Genomic DNA, 14,232 nt, shown 5'->3' with positions numbered 1-14,232 from the left:
GATGTAGTTACATGGGACTGTGTGTGAGGAGGGGGAGGGAGTGATGTAGTTACATGGGACTGTATGTGAGGAGGGGGAGGGAGGGATGTAGTTACATGGGACTGTATGTGAGGAGGGGGAGGGAGTGATGTAGTTACATGGGACTGTGTGTGAGGAGGGGGAGGGAGTGATGTAGTTACATGGGACTGTATGTGAGGAGAGGGAGGGAGTGATGTATTACATGGGACTGTATGTGAGGAGAGGGAGGGAGTGATGTAGTTACATGGGACTGTATGTGAGGAGGGGGAGGGAGTGATGTAGTTACATGGGACTGTATGTGAGGAGAGGGAGGGAGTGATGTTGTTACATGGGACTGTATGTGAGGGGGGAGGGAGTGATGTAGTTACATGGGACTGTATTTGAGGAGGGGGAGGGAGTGATGTAGTTACATGGGACTGTATTTGAGGAGGGGGAGGGAGTGATGTATTACATGGGACTGTATGTGAGGAGGGGGAGGGAGTGATGTAGTTACATGGGACTGTATGTGAGGAGGGGGAGGGAGGGATGTAGTTACATGGGACTGTATGTGAGGAGGGGGAGGGAGTGATGTAGTTACATGGGACTGTATGTGAGGGGGGAGGGAGTGATGTAGTTGCATGGGACTGTATGTGAGGAGGGGGAGGGAGTGATGTAGTTACATGGTACTGTATGTGAGAAGGGGGAGGGAGTGATGTAGTTACATGGGACTGTATGTGAGGAGGGGGAGGGAGTGATGTAGTTACATGGGACTGTATGTGAGGAGGGGGGAGGGCGTGATAGTTACATGGGACTGTATGTGAGGAGGGGGAAGGAGTGATGTATTACATGGGACTGTATGTGAGGAGGGGGAGGGAGTGATGTAGTTACATGGGACTGTATGTGAGGAGGGGGAGGGAGTGATGTAGTTACATGGGACTGTATGTGAGGAGGGGGGAGGGCGTGATAGTTACATGGGACTGTATGTGAGGAGGGGGAGGGAGTGATGTAGTTACATGGGACTGTATGTGAGGAGGGGGAGGGAGTGATGTAGTTACATGGGACTGTATGTGAGGAGGGGGAGGGAGTGATGCAGTTACATGGGACTGTATGTGAGGAGGGGGAGGGAGTGATGTATTTTCATGGGACTGTATGTGAGGAGGGGGGGGGAGTGATGTAGTTACATGGGACTGTATGTGAGGAGGGGGAGGGAGTGATGTAGTTACATGGGACTGTATGTGAGGAGGGGGAGGGAGTGATGTAGTTACATGGGACTGTATGTGAGGAGGGGTAGGGAGTGATGTAGTTACATGGGACTGTATGTGAGGAGGGGGAGGGAGTGATGTAGTTACATGGGACTGTGTGTGAGGAGGGGGAGGGAGTGATGTAGTTACATGGGACTGTATGTGAGGAGGGGGAGGGAGGGATGTAGTTACATGGGACTGTATGTGAGGAGGGGGAGGGAGTGATGTAGTTACATGGGACTGTGTGTGAGGAGGGGGAGGGAGTGATGTAGTTACATGGGACTGTATGTGAGGAGAGGGAGGGAGTGATGTATTACATGGGACTGTATGTGAGGAGAGGGAGGGAGTGATGTAGTTACATGGGACTGTATGTGAGGAGAGGGAGGGAGTGATGTTGTTACATGGGACTGTATGTGAGGGGGGAGGGAGTGATGTAGTTACATGGGACTGTATTTGAGGAGGGGGAGGGAGTGATGTAGTTACATGGGACTGTATTTGAGGAGGGGGAGGGAGTGATGTATTACATGGGACTGTATGTGAGGAGAGGGAGGGAGTGATGTATTACATGGGACTGTATGTGAGGAGAGGGAGGGAGTGATGTAGTTACATGGGACTGTATGTGAGGGGGGAGGGAGTGATGTAGTTACATGGGACTGTATGTGAGGAGGCGGAGGGAGTGATGTAGTTACATGGGACTGTATAACACCTACTACATTTGAAAAGCACACAATGTGTGGTGCTTTGTGTGCACCGCAGTGAATTTACGTATAGTTTCACGCACATCCAGCCCCACCCACTTCCACTGTGGCTCCACCCATTCCCATCAAACATCTCCTTCTTCACCATTGCATTTAACTCCTCAGCATCCATCGCGGGGGGGGGGTGCTTCTCGTCCAATCTCTTGCTTTCTATTCCCCATCCTCCCAGTGTACTATTCTCTGGTGCCATATAATGAATAGGACCCGAGCTCTAGTAGTCTTGCGTTGTTACTATACTGTATACAGCTATTAGCTGATCGGTGGGGGTGCCTCATTAACAGATGATAGGAACTGGAGTTGGTGGAGGGGGTGAAAGGGGTTGATGGTCTCAGGTCTTTATTACTGGTTCTGGACTGGGCTCTCCATTTATTTGGTGGTTTGGGGTGTAAATGATTTCTTTACTTTCTTTACTTTTTTTTTATTTTTGGGGTGTCATCAGAGGTCTCTATTTAGGGGTCACTTCTGAGGATTGGTGTAAATGAGGGGTTAATCTCAGGATACCGTTACCTCTGCTTTATATTGGATCATCTTTTAACCATTATTTATTTTGGACATCAGGCTTACAAGTATAAAAGCAATATCTAGGGTTTTGTTTTTTGTTGTTTTTTTTTATAAATTTCACTTTATTTTCACAATTTTTTAAAATCTTTTTTTAATGTCCAACCAGGGGACCTAAATCAGCGATGACCTGATGGCTGGTTCAGCAGTGTTCACTGGAATACACGTTCGGATTTGACCCCGGACTTTCTATTGGATATCGTTTCTGTCTCCTGATTCGTCCCCTGACGACTTCTCCTGGTTTTGGCCCTTTCCCTGGATGATTATTCTTCTGTTTCTGATCTGCCCGGTAAGTTTTTTTTTTTTTCTGTGGGTTCTGGTTGGGATTCAGTTAGTGAAGTGTTTATTTTCTGTACAGTTCATGGTGGTGATAATTCAGACGCCCAAATTCAGCAAAACTCCATCTGGCCTTGTGGCTAGCAATGGTAAAGGTGTCTGGGGTCTGTCTCTATCTTTCAGTGCTAATCCTGCGGGACCCCTGACCCCTTTATATCCTTTCTACATTACTGTAATGACATTAGTTGTAGCGGTGATTCCAGTCTGTACATCATATAACCAGTAACCAACTATTCACCTCATGTCCAATGTCTACAAAGAGACCAAACATCATCTACACCCAAATATCTCATCACTATCACATTGTTATCTCCAGTTATTGTATTTTATTTCCATTGTCTCATCTTCTCTCCATTCAGGTTCCTACAATATAGAATCCTCTCAGTATCTTCTATAGAAGAGAATATTCCTGATTGTCCCATCAAGGATGGAAAGAGACAGGAACAAGATGGCGGAAAGTCTATTAAATCTGACCCTAGAGATCATCTACCAGCTTACTGGAGAGGTGAGAGATTCTGATGATGTCATCATTACATCATTCTTATCTATAGTAATAACAGATGATAGGACTGGAGAGGTGACAGACTCTGGACATGTATGTAGTGAGATTTATTAATGTGTCTCCCCATAACCAGGATTACACAGTAGTGAAGAAGACCTCTAGTGGGCGCTGTCAGGCTCCTGTGTATGAAGGATATGGAGGAACCCTGAGCCCAATCCCGGAACATGAGGAGATCAATAGACAGAAGATCCTAGAACTCACCTACAAGATGCTGGAGCTGCTGACTGGAGAGGTGACACTGCTGGGAATGCTGGGACATTATACAGTAACTGGAGGGGTCGGGGTGATGACTGTATCATTGTGTTGTCAGGTTCCTATAAGGTGTCAGGATGTCGCTGTCTATTTCTCCATGGAGGAGTGGGAGTATTTAGAAGGACACAAGGATCTGTACAAGGAGGTGATGATGGAGGACCACCAGCCCCTCACATCAGCAGGTAATAGACATAACTATATACACATGGACTTCCATTATTTGTATGTACAGAATGAATTCAGTCCCTGTCTGTGTTTCCTACAGGTAGATCCAGTAAGAGGACAACACCGGAGAGATGTCCCCGTCCTCTTCTTCCACAGGATGATCAGGTAGATGGAGATATTTCCTATGATGTGTAGACGGGCTGTGAAGTCCTTGTGGTCAGTCTTGGGTTCTCCAGCAGTATTAGATGGTTTATACTTGTGTAATGAGAGGTGGAGATGGAGGATAAAGCTGACCATAGACATTACATGTTGTCTGGTTGGAATAAGGAACCATCAGGATGGATTTCTCAGTGTTTACAGCTGGTCACTTAGGTTTGAGGCCACCTCTGGGCTCGTGATCATTTCCGACTTCCTGTATTCTCTTCACTGTTGTTGACAGGTAGTGGAACCTTCTGTAATCTCTACAAAGTGATGAGGTCTAGTACATTGCTTGATCAGGACCTCTGTTATTTCTGTTTGTAAATCTAGAGATAACTTTGCAGTTTAGTATCTGGAGGACTCTGCTGGTCTGAGCTGTACATCACCCAGGCTAAGCCCGGCCACCAAGTGGAAGTGACTTCTCCAACTCTCTGCTGAATTTAACAATGTTTGTTTCACAGTTTTTCCATGAGGATAAAGATAACATACCTATAAAGGAAGAGCCCTATGTGAGCGGTGAGGAGGACATTCCTGCAGGTGAGTAGTCGTCACTAAATAAAGCAGATTAGAGTTATGTAATGTAATGTGAGCTGCAGGCATCATGGGGGCGCTCCTACACTGTGTGCAGAATTATTAAGAAAATGCATATTTTGATCACATCATCCTTTTTATACATGTTGTCCTACTCCAAGCTGTATAGGCTTGAAAACAAATACTACCAATTATGTAAATAAGGCGATTTGCATCTTTGTAATGAGGAGGGGTGTGGTCTAATGACATCAACACCCTATATATGGTGTCCTTAATTATTAGGCAACTTCCTTTTCTTTGGCAAAATGAGTCAGAAGAGAGATTTGTCGGATTCTGAAAAGTCAAAAATTGTGAGCTGTCTTACAGAGGGATGCAGCAATCTTGAAATTACAAAACTTTTGAAGCGTGACCGATCAATCAAGCGTTTCATGGCAAATAGCCAACAGGGTCGCAAGAAGCGTGTTGAAAAAGAAAGGCGCAGAAAAACTGCCCATGAATTGAGGAAATCAAGCGTGAAGCTGCCAAGATGCCATTTGCCACCAGTTTTGCCATATGTCAGAGCTACAACGTTACTGGAGTATCAGAAAGCACAAGGCGTGCGATACTCAGGGACATGGCCAAGGTAAGGAAGGCTGAAAAACCACCACCTTTGAACAAGAAATATAAGATAAAACATAAAGACTGGGCCAAGAAATATCTTAAGATTGATTTTTCTGAGGTTTTATGGACTGATGAAATTCGAGTCACTCTTGATGGGCCCAAGGCTGGATCAGTAAAGGGCAGAGAGCTCCACTCCGACTCAGACGCCAGCAAAGTGGAGGTGGGGTACTGGTATGGGCTGGTATCATCAAAGATCAACTTGAGGGACCTTTTTGGGTTGAAGATGGAGTGAAGCTCAACTCCCAGACCTACTGCCAGTTTCTGGAAGACACCTTCTTCAAGCAGTGGTACAGGAAGAAGTCGCTATATGATTTTCATGCAGGACAATGCTCCATCACATGCATCCAAATACTCCACAGCGTAGCTGGCCAGTACAGGTCTAAAAGAAGAAAAAATAACGACATGGCCGCCTTGTTCACATGATCTGAACCCCATAGAGAACCTGTGGTCCCTCATAAAATGTGAGATCTACAGGGAGGGAAAACAGTCCACCTCTCGGAACAGTGTCTGGGAGGCCGTGGTGGCTGCTGTATACAACGTGGACCGTAAACAGATCAAGCAACTGACAGAATCTATGGATGGAAGGCTTTTGAGTGTCATCAAAAAGAAAGGTGGCTATAGTGGTCACTGATTTATTTTTGAATGTTAGAAATGTTTATTTGTAAATTTTGTTATATTGGTTTACCTGGTGAAAATAAACAAGTCGGATGGGGAGAGATTTGTTTTTTATGAAGTTGCCTAATAATTCTGCACAGTAATAGTTACCTGCACAAACAGAGATCCTCCTAAGATAGCCAAATCTAAAAGAAAAACCACTCCAACGTCCAAAAATATTAAGCTTTGATATTTGAGTCTTTTGGGTGGATTGAGAACATAATTGTTGAACAATAATAAAAAGAATCCTCTCTAATAAAACTTGCCTAATATTTCTGCACGCAGTGTATAAGTGATGAGGGATTTGGTGGGTTCCGACTCCCTGACACCCCTGCTGATCTCAGGCTGACCTGTTGGCCCCAGCTGAGTTACACTGCTAAGTGTCCCAGGGCCGGTGAACGACGTAGAACGCCTCCTGGTGTCTGGGAAAGTATGAAGGGTGCTTAAAAAATATATGTATAAAATGTTGCATATTCTAATCCAGACTTTGAGTCCATTGAAATGACCAAGTATTCTCAGTTTCACGGCCTTTCTGCCGTCCACATCTCATAGACTGCCTACAACCTATTGAGGCCAAAGGAGCCATACTTGCTTCAGTTTTTCATATAGACCTTCCCTTAGAGCGTGTCGTCTGCTGACAGGGTCCTTTGGGATTCTTCATTGAGCATTTTAATATAAAAGAGTGATGACCAGCAGACCACAACATGAACTGACGAAGATGCTGGCCTCACCACAGAAGTGAGAAACTGGAGGAGAACAACCTGGTGGCCAAACAGACGTGACTACGTACACATGGACTTCCATTATTTGTATGTACAGAATGAATTCAGTCCCTGTCTGTGTTTCCTACAGGTAGATCCAGTAAGAGGACAACACCGGAGAGATGTCCCAGTCCTCTTCTTCCACAGGATGATCAGGTAGATGGAGATATTCCCTATGATGTGTAGACGGGCTGTGAAGTCCTTGTGGTCAGTCTTGGGTTCTCCAGCAGTATTAGATGTTACTTACAATATTTCTTTCACAGCTTCTGACTCCGGATAAAGACGTGAAGAATATTAATACTACAGATCCCTATGTGAGTGGTGATGAGGAGTGTGAGGAGGACATTCCTCCCGGGAACCGCCCAGGTGAGGAGTCACCACTGAATATACCTCAGAACAGACCCTCACTCACTAACAATTTTCTGTAGGGTTTTTTCAGTCCTTTGTTAGATTTTACATCCATATTTTCCAAAATTCAGCTAAAATACAAAGTAAAGGTAAAACACCCGGATAATGGAAGAGAGCATGGTATGGAGTATGAGTTCTTAAAGAGGACCGTTCATGTTCTCATCAACATGCGGTTTTATACACCGCTAGAAAGCCGACAGTGCGCTGAATTCAACACAATGTTGGCTTTCCCGCTATGTGCCCCGGGGATGGAGATATCCGTGCCGTTATAACAGCACCAATTTCTGCCCATTGTCAGAAGGGCATTCCCGATAGTCTAGCTGGGCTGTGACGAAAGCCCCTCCTGACAGTACTCGTCCATAGACTAGTACTGGGGGGGTGTTCTTCATAGCTTAGCATCATGGCTGGGTGGTAAGGAACACCCACTCTGACAGGACAGAGCTATGTACAAGTACTGGCAGGTGGGCGTTCCTCACAGCCAGTTAGACTATCAGGAACGCCCTTCTGGCAATGGGCAGAGATTGTTGCCATTATAACAGCACTGATATCTCCAACCCCGGGGCACATAGCGGGAAAGCTGACAGTGTGCACCGCTGGCTTTCTAGCGGTGTATAAAACAGCATGTGCCCGAGGACATTAAAAGTCCTCTTTAATGAGGTTATCCAGGCCAAATATTATTTTCTTATTAGGCCACGGGAGGTAAACAAATATATATACATATACTCCCCTGTCCCTGATGCTCCGGTGTCCTCCCAGAGCGGTCTGATCTGCTCAGCTGCCTACTTAATGAATTTCTCGCCGGCTGTGACGTTGCGGAACCCTTCTACTGAGGCCGATGATTGATCTTAGTGGTTACCTCACTTCTGAGAGCAATCAGCGGCCTCAGGAAGGGAACCGGGATGTCACAGGTAGTCATGTCTCTGGTTCCCTCAGCTGTCACAAGGGCTAGATACTTCTGGAAGACAACAACTGAACCGCCGGAGCACCGGGGACAGGTATGGTTTTCTTTTAGTTTTTTTTCGGCTCCCGTGGCCTACTTAATAAATACAATTTTAGGCAGGACAATCCCTTTAAGCACCAACAGTGATGACATTTATCTCTGTTTGTACAGCTATCTAATCTTTGTGGCAGTCCTATCATTGATGAGAGATTGGTGGGGGTCTGACACCCCTGCTGATCAGCACTGCGGCTTCTTTACTGAACACCAGGAATTTTTGCCGTACATTGTATATGCCTGGTATTGCAGCTGGGCTTGATATACATAGTCCAGTCACATTAATGTGACCACCTATCAACATCCAGAATAACCACCTTTGGCAGAGCGGACCACTGCGAGACATGTAGGAAGAGAAGGGATGATGTGATGATGTTTAATAGGATGTTGAGCCATGCCAGCTCCAGTGCTGTGGCCAACTGCGCTGGTTACACATTTGAGCATGCATGGCGCGAACAACCCGATCGAGGTGGTCCCACAGATTATCTATTGGGTTCAAGTCCGGGGAATTTGCTAGCCAAGGGAGTACGGTAAACTCATCCTGGTGATCCATGAACCACGCACATACACTGCGAGCTTGACACGTCGCATTGTCCTGCTGGTAGTTGCCATCATCCTGAGGGAAATTCGCAGGTAGGGGTGAACATGGTCCGCAAGGAAGGCTATTAGTCTCCTACCTAGCTCAGTCGCCTCCGAGGCCACCGTTCTGTAGAAATACCGGTTTTTACCGGTATGCAAATGAGTTCTCTCGTGGCAATGGGGGCATCCCCATTGCTTCCAGAGAACTGTCTCCAGCAACGTCTCCATCTTCAGTTGCAACCGCCTCTTCTGTCTTCCGTCTGGGCCAAACTGCGATGCCTGCGCAGTTGGGTCTGCCAGTGAGACACCAGCAGAGCCAAGTGCGCATGCCGACCGGCGGCCATTTTTGAGAGCAAGAGCGGCCTCCCAAAAATGGCCGCCATGCACAGTTGGCTCTACTTGTTTCTCACTGGTAGAGCCGACTGCGCAGGCGTCTGAGTTGACCCAGACGGAAGACTACGAGAAAAGGGGAGGATGCAGCTGAAGATGGAGGCGTCTCTGGAGACAGTTCTCTGGCAGATGCCCCCATTGCCGTTTGAGCGCTAGGGCCCGCCCCCATTGCTGCAAGAGAACTCATTTGCATACCGATAAAAAACGGTATTTCTACGGAACGGCAGCCCAGAGGCGACTGAGCAAGGTAGGAGACAAATAGCCTTTCTTAAGGCTATTCCAACGTGGCTTCCGAGCACTATGTGATCAGATGAATAAAGTAGGACACCACCTAGCGACTTCTGAAACTAAACAAAACATATAGAATATTACATAGAGTCCATTGGAATAAGTGTCTTCTGATTTTCATGGCTGTTCTGCAGTCTGACTCTGACATACTTCCCACTGAAGTCAGTGAAGCTATAAGGGCTTAAATTTTTCACGTTGACCCTCAGTTAGTGCATGTCCTTTTCTAGTCCATTTACCCTTATCACAAATTTCGATGTGCAGTATGAGATTTTCTCGGCCTATACTTGGTCCCATTTTTTTATGTAAAATGTAATAAAATTTAAGTTATTTTATGTAAAAATAATTTCAGATATTTTGTTCTTAGCAGGTGACTGTACCAGGAGCTCGGAAGGACATCTGATATCTACGGAGTATAAAGCAGAGGATCATGGTATCACACAAGACGCTTCCGATGATCACACTATTACCTCAGATATACCCTCAGTCCTTCACGGCGAAGATTCAACACAGACCGTGAAGAAAAATAAAAATAAAAAAAGGACAGAACATCAAAGAACTTCCACCAAGGAGAAGACATTTTCATGTTTAGAGTGTGGCAAATGTTTTAGCTGTAAATCGGCCCTTGTTAGACATCAGAGAATCCACACAGGAGAGAAGCCGTTTACATGTTTAGAGTGTGGGAGATGTTTTTCACATCTCCACTCTCTTAATCTACATCAAAGAACTCACACAGGCGAGAAGCCTTTTTCATGTCCAGAATGTGGAAAGTGTTTTACCCAGAAATCATATGTTGCAGTACATCTGAGAAGTCACACAGGGGAGAAGCCATTTTCGTGTTCAGAATGCGGGAAAAGTTTTACATATCTGCAATCTTTTAATTTACATCAAAAAGTTCACTCAGGGGCCAGGCCATATTCATGTCCAGAATGTGGAAAGTGTTTTACCCAAAAAGCATATGTTGCTAAACATCTGAGAATTCACACAGGAGAGAAGCCAAATTCATGTTCAGAATGCGGGAAATGTTTTGCACACAGATCGAATCTTGTTCTACATCAGAAAATTCACACAGGAGAGTAGCCACCTTAATGTCCTGTATGTGAAAAGTGATTTAATCACAAGTGGACATCGCAAACTTCACTTGGAACATACGTTTTTATATCCAGAATCATTGGAGAATTAGGACAGGGAGAATTAGGACAGGGAGAATCCATATTCATGTATACTCTGTGGGAAGTGTTTTTCAAGGACAGATCATCTTGTTATCCGTCAAAGAAGTTGTTCTCATGTAGCACGTGCGAATCTGTGCTACAGCATATGAAAAAACCCATGTAGGGCAGTCGCTGTTTTCTTCTTTCCCAACTTGAATTTTACGTAGAATGTTTCACATTAATATATACCAATATCATGTCTGACAATTGCTAGTTAGTGTTAACGGGGTTGTCCAGTGTCACGAATTGCTCTAATCTCTCTATCTTATAAAAATGAATTTCTATCTGTCTGTCTGTTCTTTATGCGCGACCAAACGACTGGTCCGATCTTCACCAAATTTGGCACACAGCTACTTCAGGTATCCGGGAAAGTTTAAGATGAGAACCCAACTCACTCAGACGTACCGTTCCGGAGATACAGCTTTACCAACACCCTGACCCCCCCATTAGCCAAAACAAACCTGCAAGTCTTTCACTCATATTCCAACTGCAATACACACGGCCACTCCACATGTACAATCCAACACTGATATCCAAGCTAAGATACATGCATCAGAGGATTAGATACACAGGTCAGCACACAGTATCACATGTCAGAGGATTAGATACGAGCGCCTGCAAACAGTTCCACAAGCCAAAAGATTAGATACGTGTGTCTGCACACATTTCCACAAGGCGAAGGATTAGATACGCGCGTCTGCACATAGTTCCACATGCCAGAGGATTAGATATATGCGTCTGCACAAAGTACCACACACTGGAGGATTAGATACACAGGTCAGCACACAGTATCACATGGCAGAGGATTAGATACATGCGTCTGCACACAGTTCTACACACCAGAGGATTAGATGTGTGCATTTGCCAAAAGATTAGATACGCGCGTCTGCACACAGTTCCACATGCCAGAGGATTAGATTCATGCATCTGCACAAAGTACCACATGCTGGAGGATTAGATACACAGGTCTGCACACATTATCACACGCCAGAGGATTAGATACTCGCGTCTGCACAACGTACCACACTACAGAGGATTAGATACGCATGTCTGCACAAAGTACCACACGCTGAAAGATTAGATACATACATCTGCACACAGTTCCACATGCCAGAGAATTAGATATGCGCATCTGCACAAAGTACCACATGCTGGAGGATTAGATACACAGGTCAGCACATAGTATCACATGCCAGAGGATTAGATAAACGCGTCTGCCACAGTTCCACATGCCAAAAGATTAGATATGAGTATCTGCACACAGTTCCACATGCCAGAGGATTAGATACACGCGTATGCACAAAGAACCACACACCAGAGAATTAGATGCATGTCAGCACATAGTATCACACACCAGAAGATTAAATATGTGCATCTTCACACAGTACCACACACCGGCCAGAGGATTAGATATGCGCATCTGCACTCAGTACCACAAGCCAGAGGATTAGATATGCACGTCTTCACAGAATACCACACGCCAAAGGATTAAATACACGCCACTGCACACAATACCACACGCCGGAGGATTAGATATCAGATTGTGTCCCCATAAGGTGATAAGAGACCTTTGGGGACATCTGATCCCTTTTTTTTTTTTTTTTTGTTAGAGAGGCTGATTTCCCCTGTAACTGGGGCTGCTACATTTAGCCTCAGTTGCAGGAAGAATCCAGCCTCCTGCACACTGTTCGATACACTTACAGAGCTGATCTGGGTCCAGTAGGACCCAGCAGCTTGTAAGACACTGAGCCCGGCGGATCACGTGACCACCGGGTCAGAGGGCGGCCGCTCATTGAGTGCTGAATACACAGCGATCAAGAAGGCAGGGAAGGTTTATCTCTCTGGGAACTCCTGCTGAAGTTACAGCCTACAACCAGCAGTCATGCCGGCACTTCCTTAGCGGAGCCGGTTGTAGGTAGGGGAGGGGGGGAAGGTATCATACTTACCTTTCCCTTCTTCCTAGCAGCCCTGGTGCTGCTGTTCGTCCTGGCAGCGGTGGGCGGGGCTTAGCGGAGCTTTTGTGGGCAGGGCTTAGCGATCCCCGCTTCACTGACACAGCAGCCGTGCTCTGTGCTCCAGGAAAGCCGGCTGCTGCCTTTTCTGTATGCCGGCTGCTGCCTCTGGGAGAGCTCATCCTACAACAGCAGCGGAGCTGGGGATAGGTAAGAAACAGTGTGTTTTTTTTTTTTTTTCCCTGGGTCTCCAATTATTATACTCTGGGGTCTGAAAAGAGTATAGTGATTGTTCATGGGTGTCCACTATGGGACATAATACTGTGTGCAGGGGTCACTACGGGACATAACACTGTGTGCAGGGGCCACTATGGGACATAACACTGTGTGCAGGGGCCACTATGGAGCATAACACTGTGTGCAGGGGCCACTATGGGGCATAATACTGTGTGCAGGGGCCACTATGGGACATAATACTGTGTGCAGGGGCCACTATGGAGCATAACACTGTGCGCAGGGGCCACTATGGGACATAACACTGTGTGCAGGGGCCACTATGGGACATAACACTGTGTGCAGGGGTCACTATGGGACATAACACTGTGTGCAGGGGCCACTATGGAGCATAACACTGTGTGCAGGGGCCACTATGGAGCATAACACTGTGTGCAGGGGTCACTATGGGGCATAATACTGTGTGCAGGGGCCACTATGGGGGATAATACTGTGTGCAGGGGCCACTATGGGGGATAATACTGTGTGCAGGGGCCACTATGGGGGATAATACTGTGTGCAGGGACCACTGAGGGACATAATACTGTGTGCAGGGGCCATTTTTTATTTTATCCTGATAGAAATGGATCCCAATATTCCCCCCCCCCCCCCAGGCTTAAACTCGAGTCAATAAGTTTTCTTAGTATTTTGCGGTAAAATTAGAGGCCTTGGCTTATATTCGGGTCGGCTTATATTCGAGTATATACGGTATTTAAAGTCAAATTTCTACATTGAGTTCTATATTCCCATCTCCATGCCTCCTGCTGGGATATCTCGCCTCCCCCCCCCCATGCTTATTGGTAAACTGAATTGACATCGTTCTTAATTTAAGACCTGCTTAGTGCTTGGTTGTGGATTGTAATTACCACACAAATTAGAATTGTATAACTCTGGCAGAAACGAAATGTACCATAGAAGTCGCTTGGAAAATGAGTATAGGGTCGGGCACATCTATGAGGTTTGTTATTTTCCAAAAACTACGACCGAACTGTTTGCACCATGCAGTAAAGCACATCTTAGAGATAAACACAAGGCCTCAGGTTACTTCAGCTGGTGCACCAATGAATACAAAAAAAAATAATTTTTTGTTTAAACCCAAGTCTAGTTTTGTCTCTCTGGCTCTTCGGATCACTGAAATCAATCTGAAACCTGTTACAATTAGTTTGCCAGATGAGCCCAATTAAGGGTGCATTCACACGGAGGAAAACGGTGAGGAATTTGGTATAGAATTTTCCATGTGGAAAAAAAAGCCTCCCATTGATTTCAATGGGTTCTGCTAACTTTTTTTTTTCCACTAATGGAAACCTACTTAAGAAAGGCGTCCCACATTATTAAGCAGGCCACAGGTTTCAAGCAATATGGGACAGAAAAAGGATCTCTCTAGAGCCAAGAAGCAATGCCTTGGACAAGGTATGAAAACATTAGATATTTCACAAAAAAGTAAGTGTGATGTCGTACTATGAAAAA

The 14,232-nt window shown here is 45.7% G+C and overlaps 2 protein-coding genes across 2 annotated transcripts in view; both read left to right on the top strand.

Annotated features, from left to right (window-relative positions):
- LOC142190426 (gastrula zinc finger protein XlCGF66.1-like) overlaps positions 1-4,600 on the top strand; it is a 198,610-nt gene extending 194,010 nt beyond the window's left edge. Inside the window, exons 3-4 of the mRNA XM_075262292.1 lie at positions 3,526-4,034; positions 4,529-4,600. Of these exons, the coding sequence (XP_075118393.1) occupies positions 3,526-4,034; positions 4,529-4,562 (543 nt within the window). The 3' untranslated portion in view covers positions 4,563-4,600. The remainder of the gene's footprint in view (positions 1-3,525; positions 4,035-4,528) is intronic.
- A 524-nt stretch (positions 4,601-5,124) lies between these two features.
- LOC142195738 (uncharacterized) lies at positions 5,125-10,703 on the top strand. The gene is made up of 3 exons (XM_075265794.1): positions 5,125-5,418; positions 6,937-7,039; positions 9,697-10,703. The coding sequence occupies exons 1-3, from the start codon at positions 5,125-5,127 to the stop codon at positions 10,407-10,409; spliced, it is 1,110 nt and encodes a 369-aa protein (XP_075121895.1). The 3' UTR covers positions 10,410-10,703.
- The last annotated feature ends 3,529 nt before the right edge of the window (positions 10,704-14,232 follow it).

Source organism: Leptodactylus fuscus, chromosome 1 (assembly GCF_031893055.1).
Source record: "Leptodactylus fuscus isolate aLepFus1 chromosome 1, aLepFus1.hap2, whole genome shotgun sequence".
Taxonomy (NCBI): domain Eukaryota; kingdom Metazoa; phylum Chordata; class Amphibia; order Anura; family Leptodactylidae; genus Leptodactylus; species Leptodactylus fuscus.
This window is presented reverse-complemented; position numbering and strand designations above follow the sequence as displayed.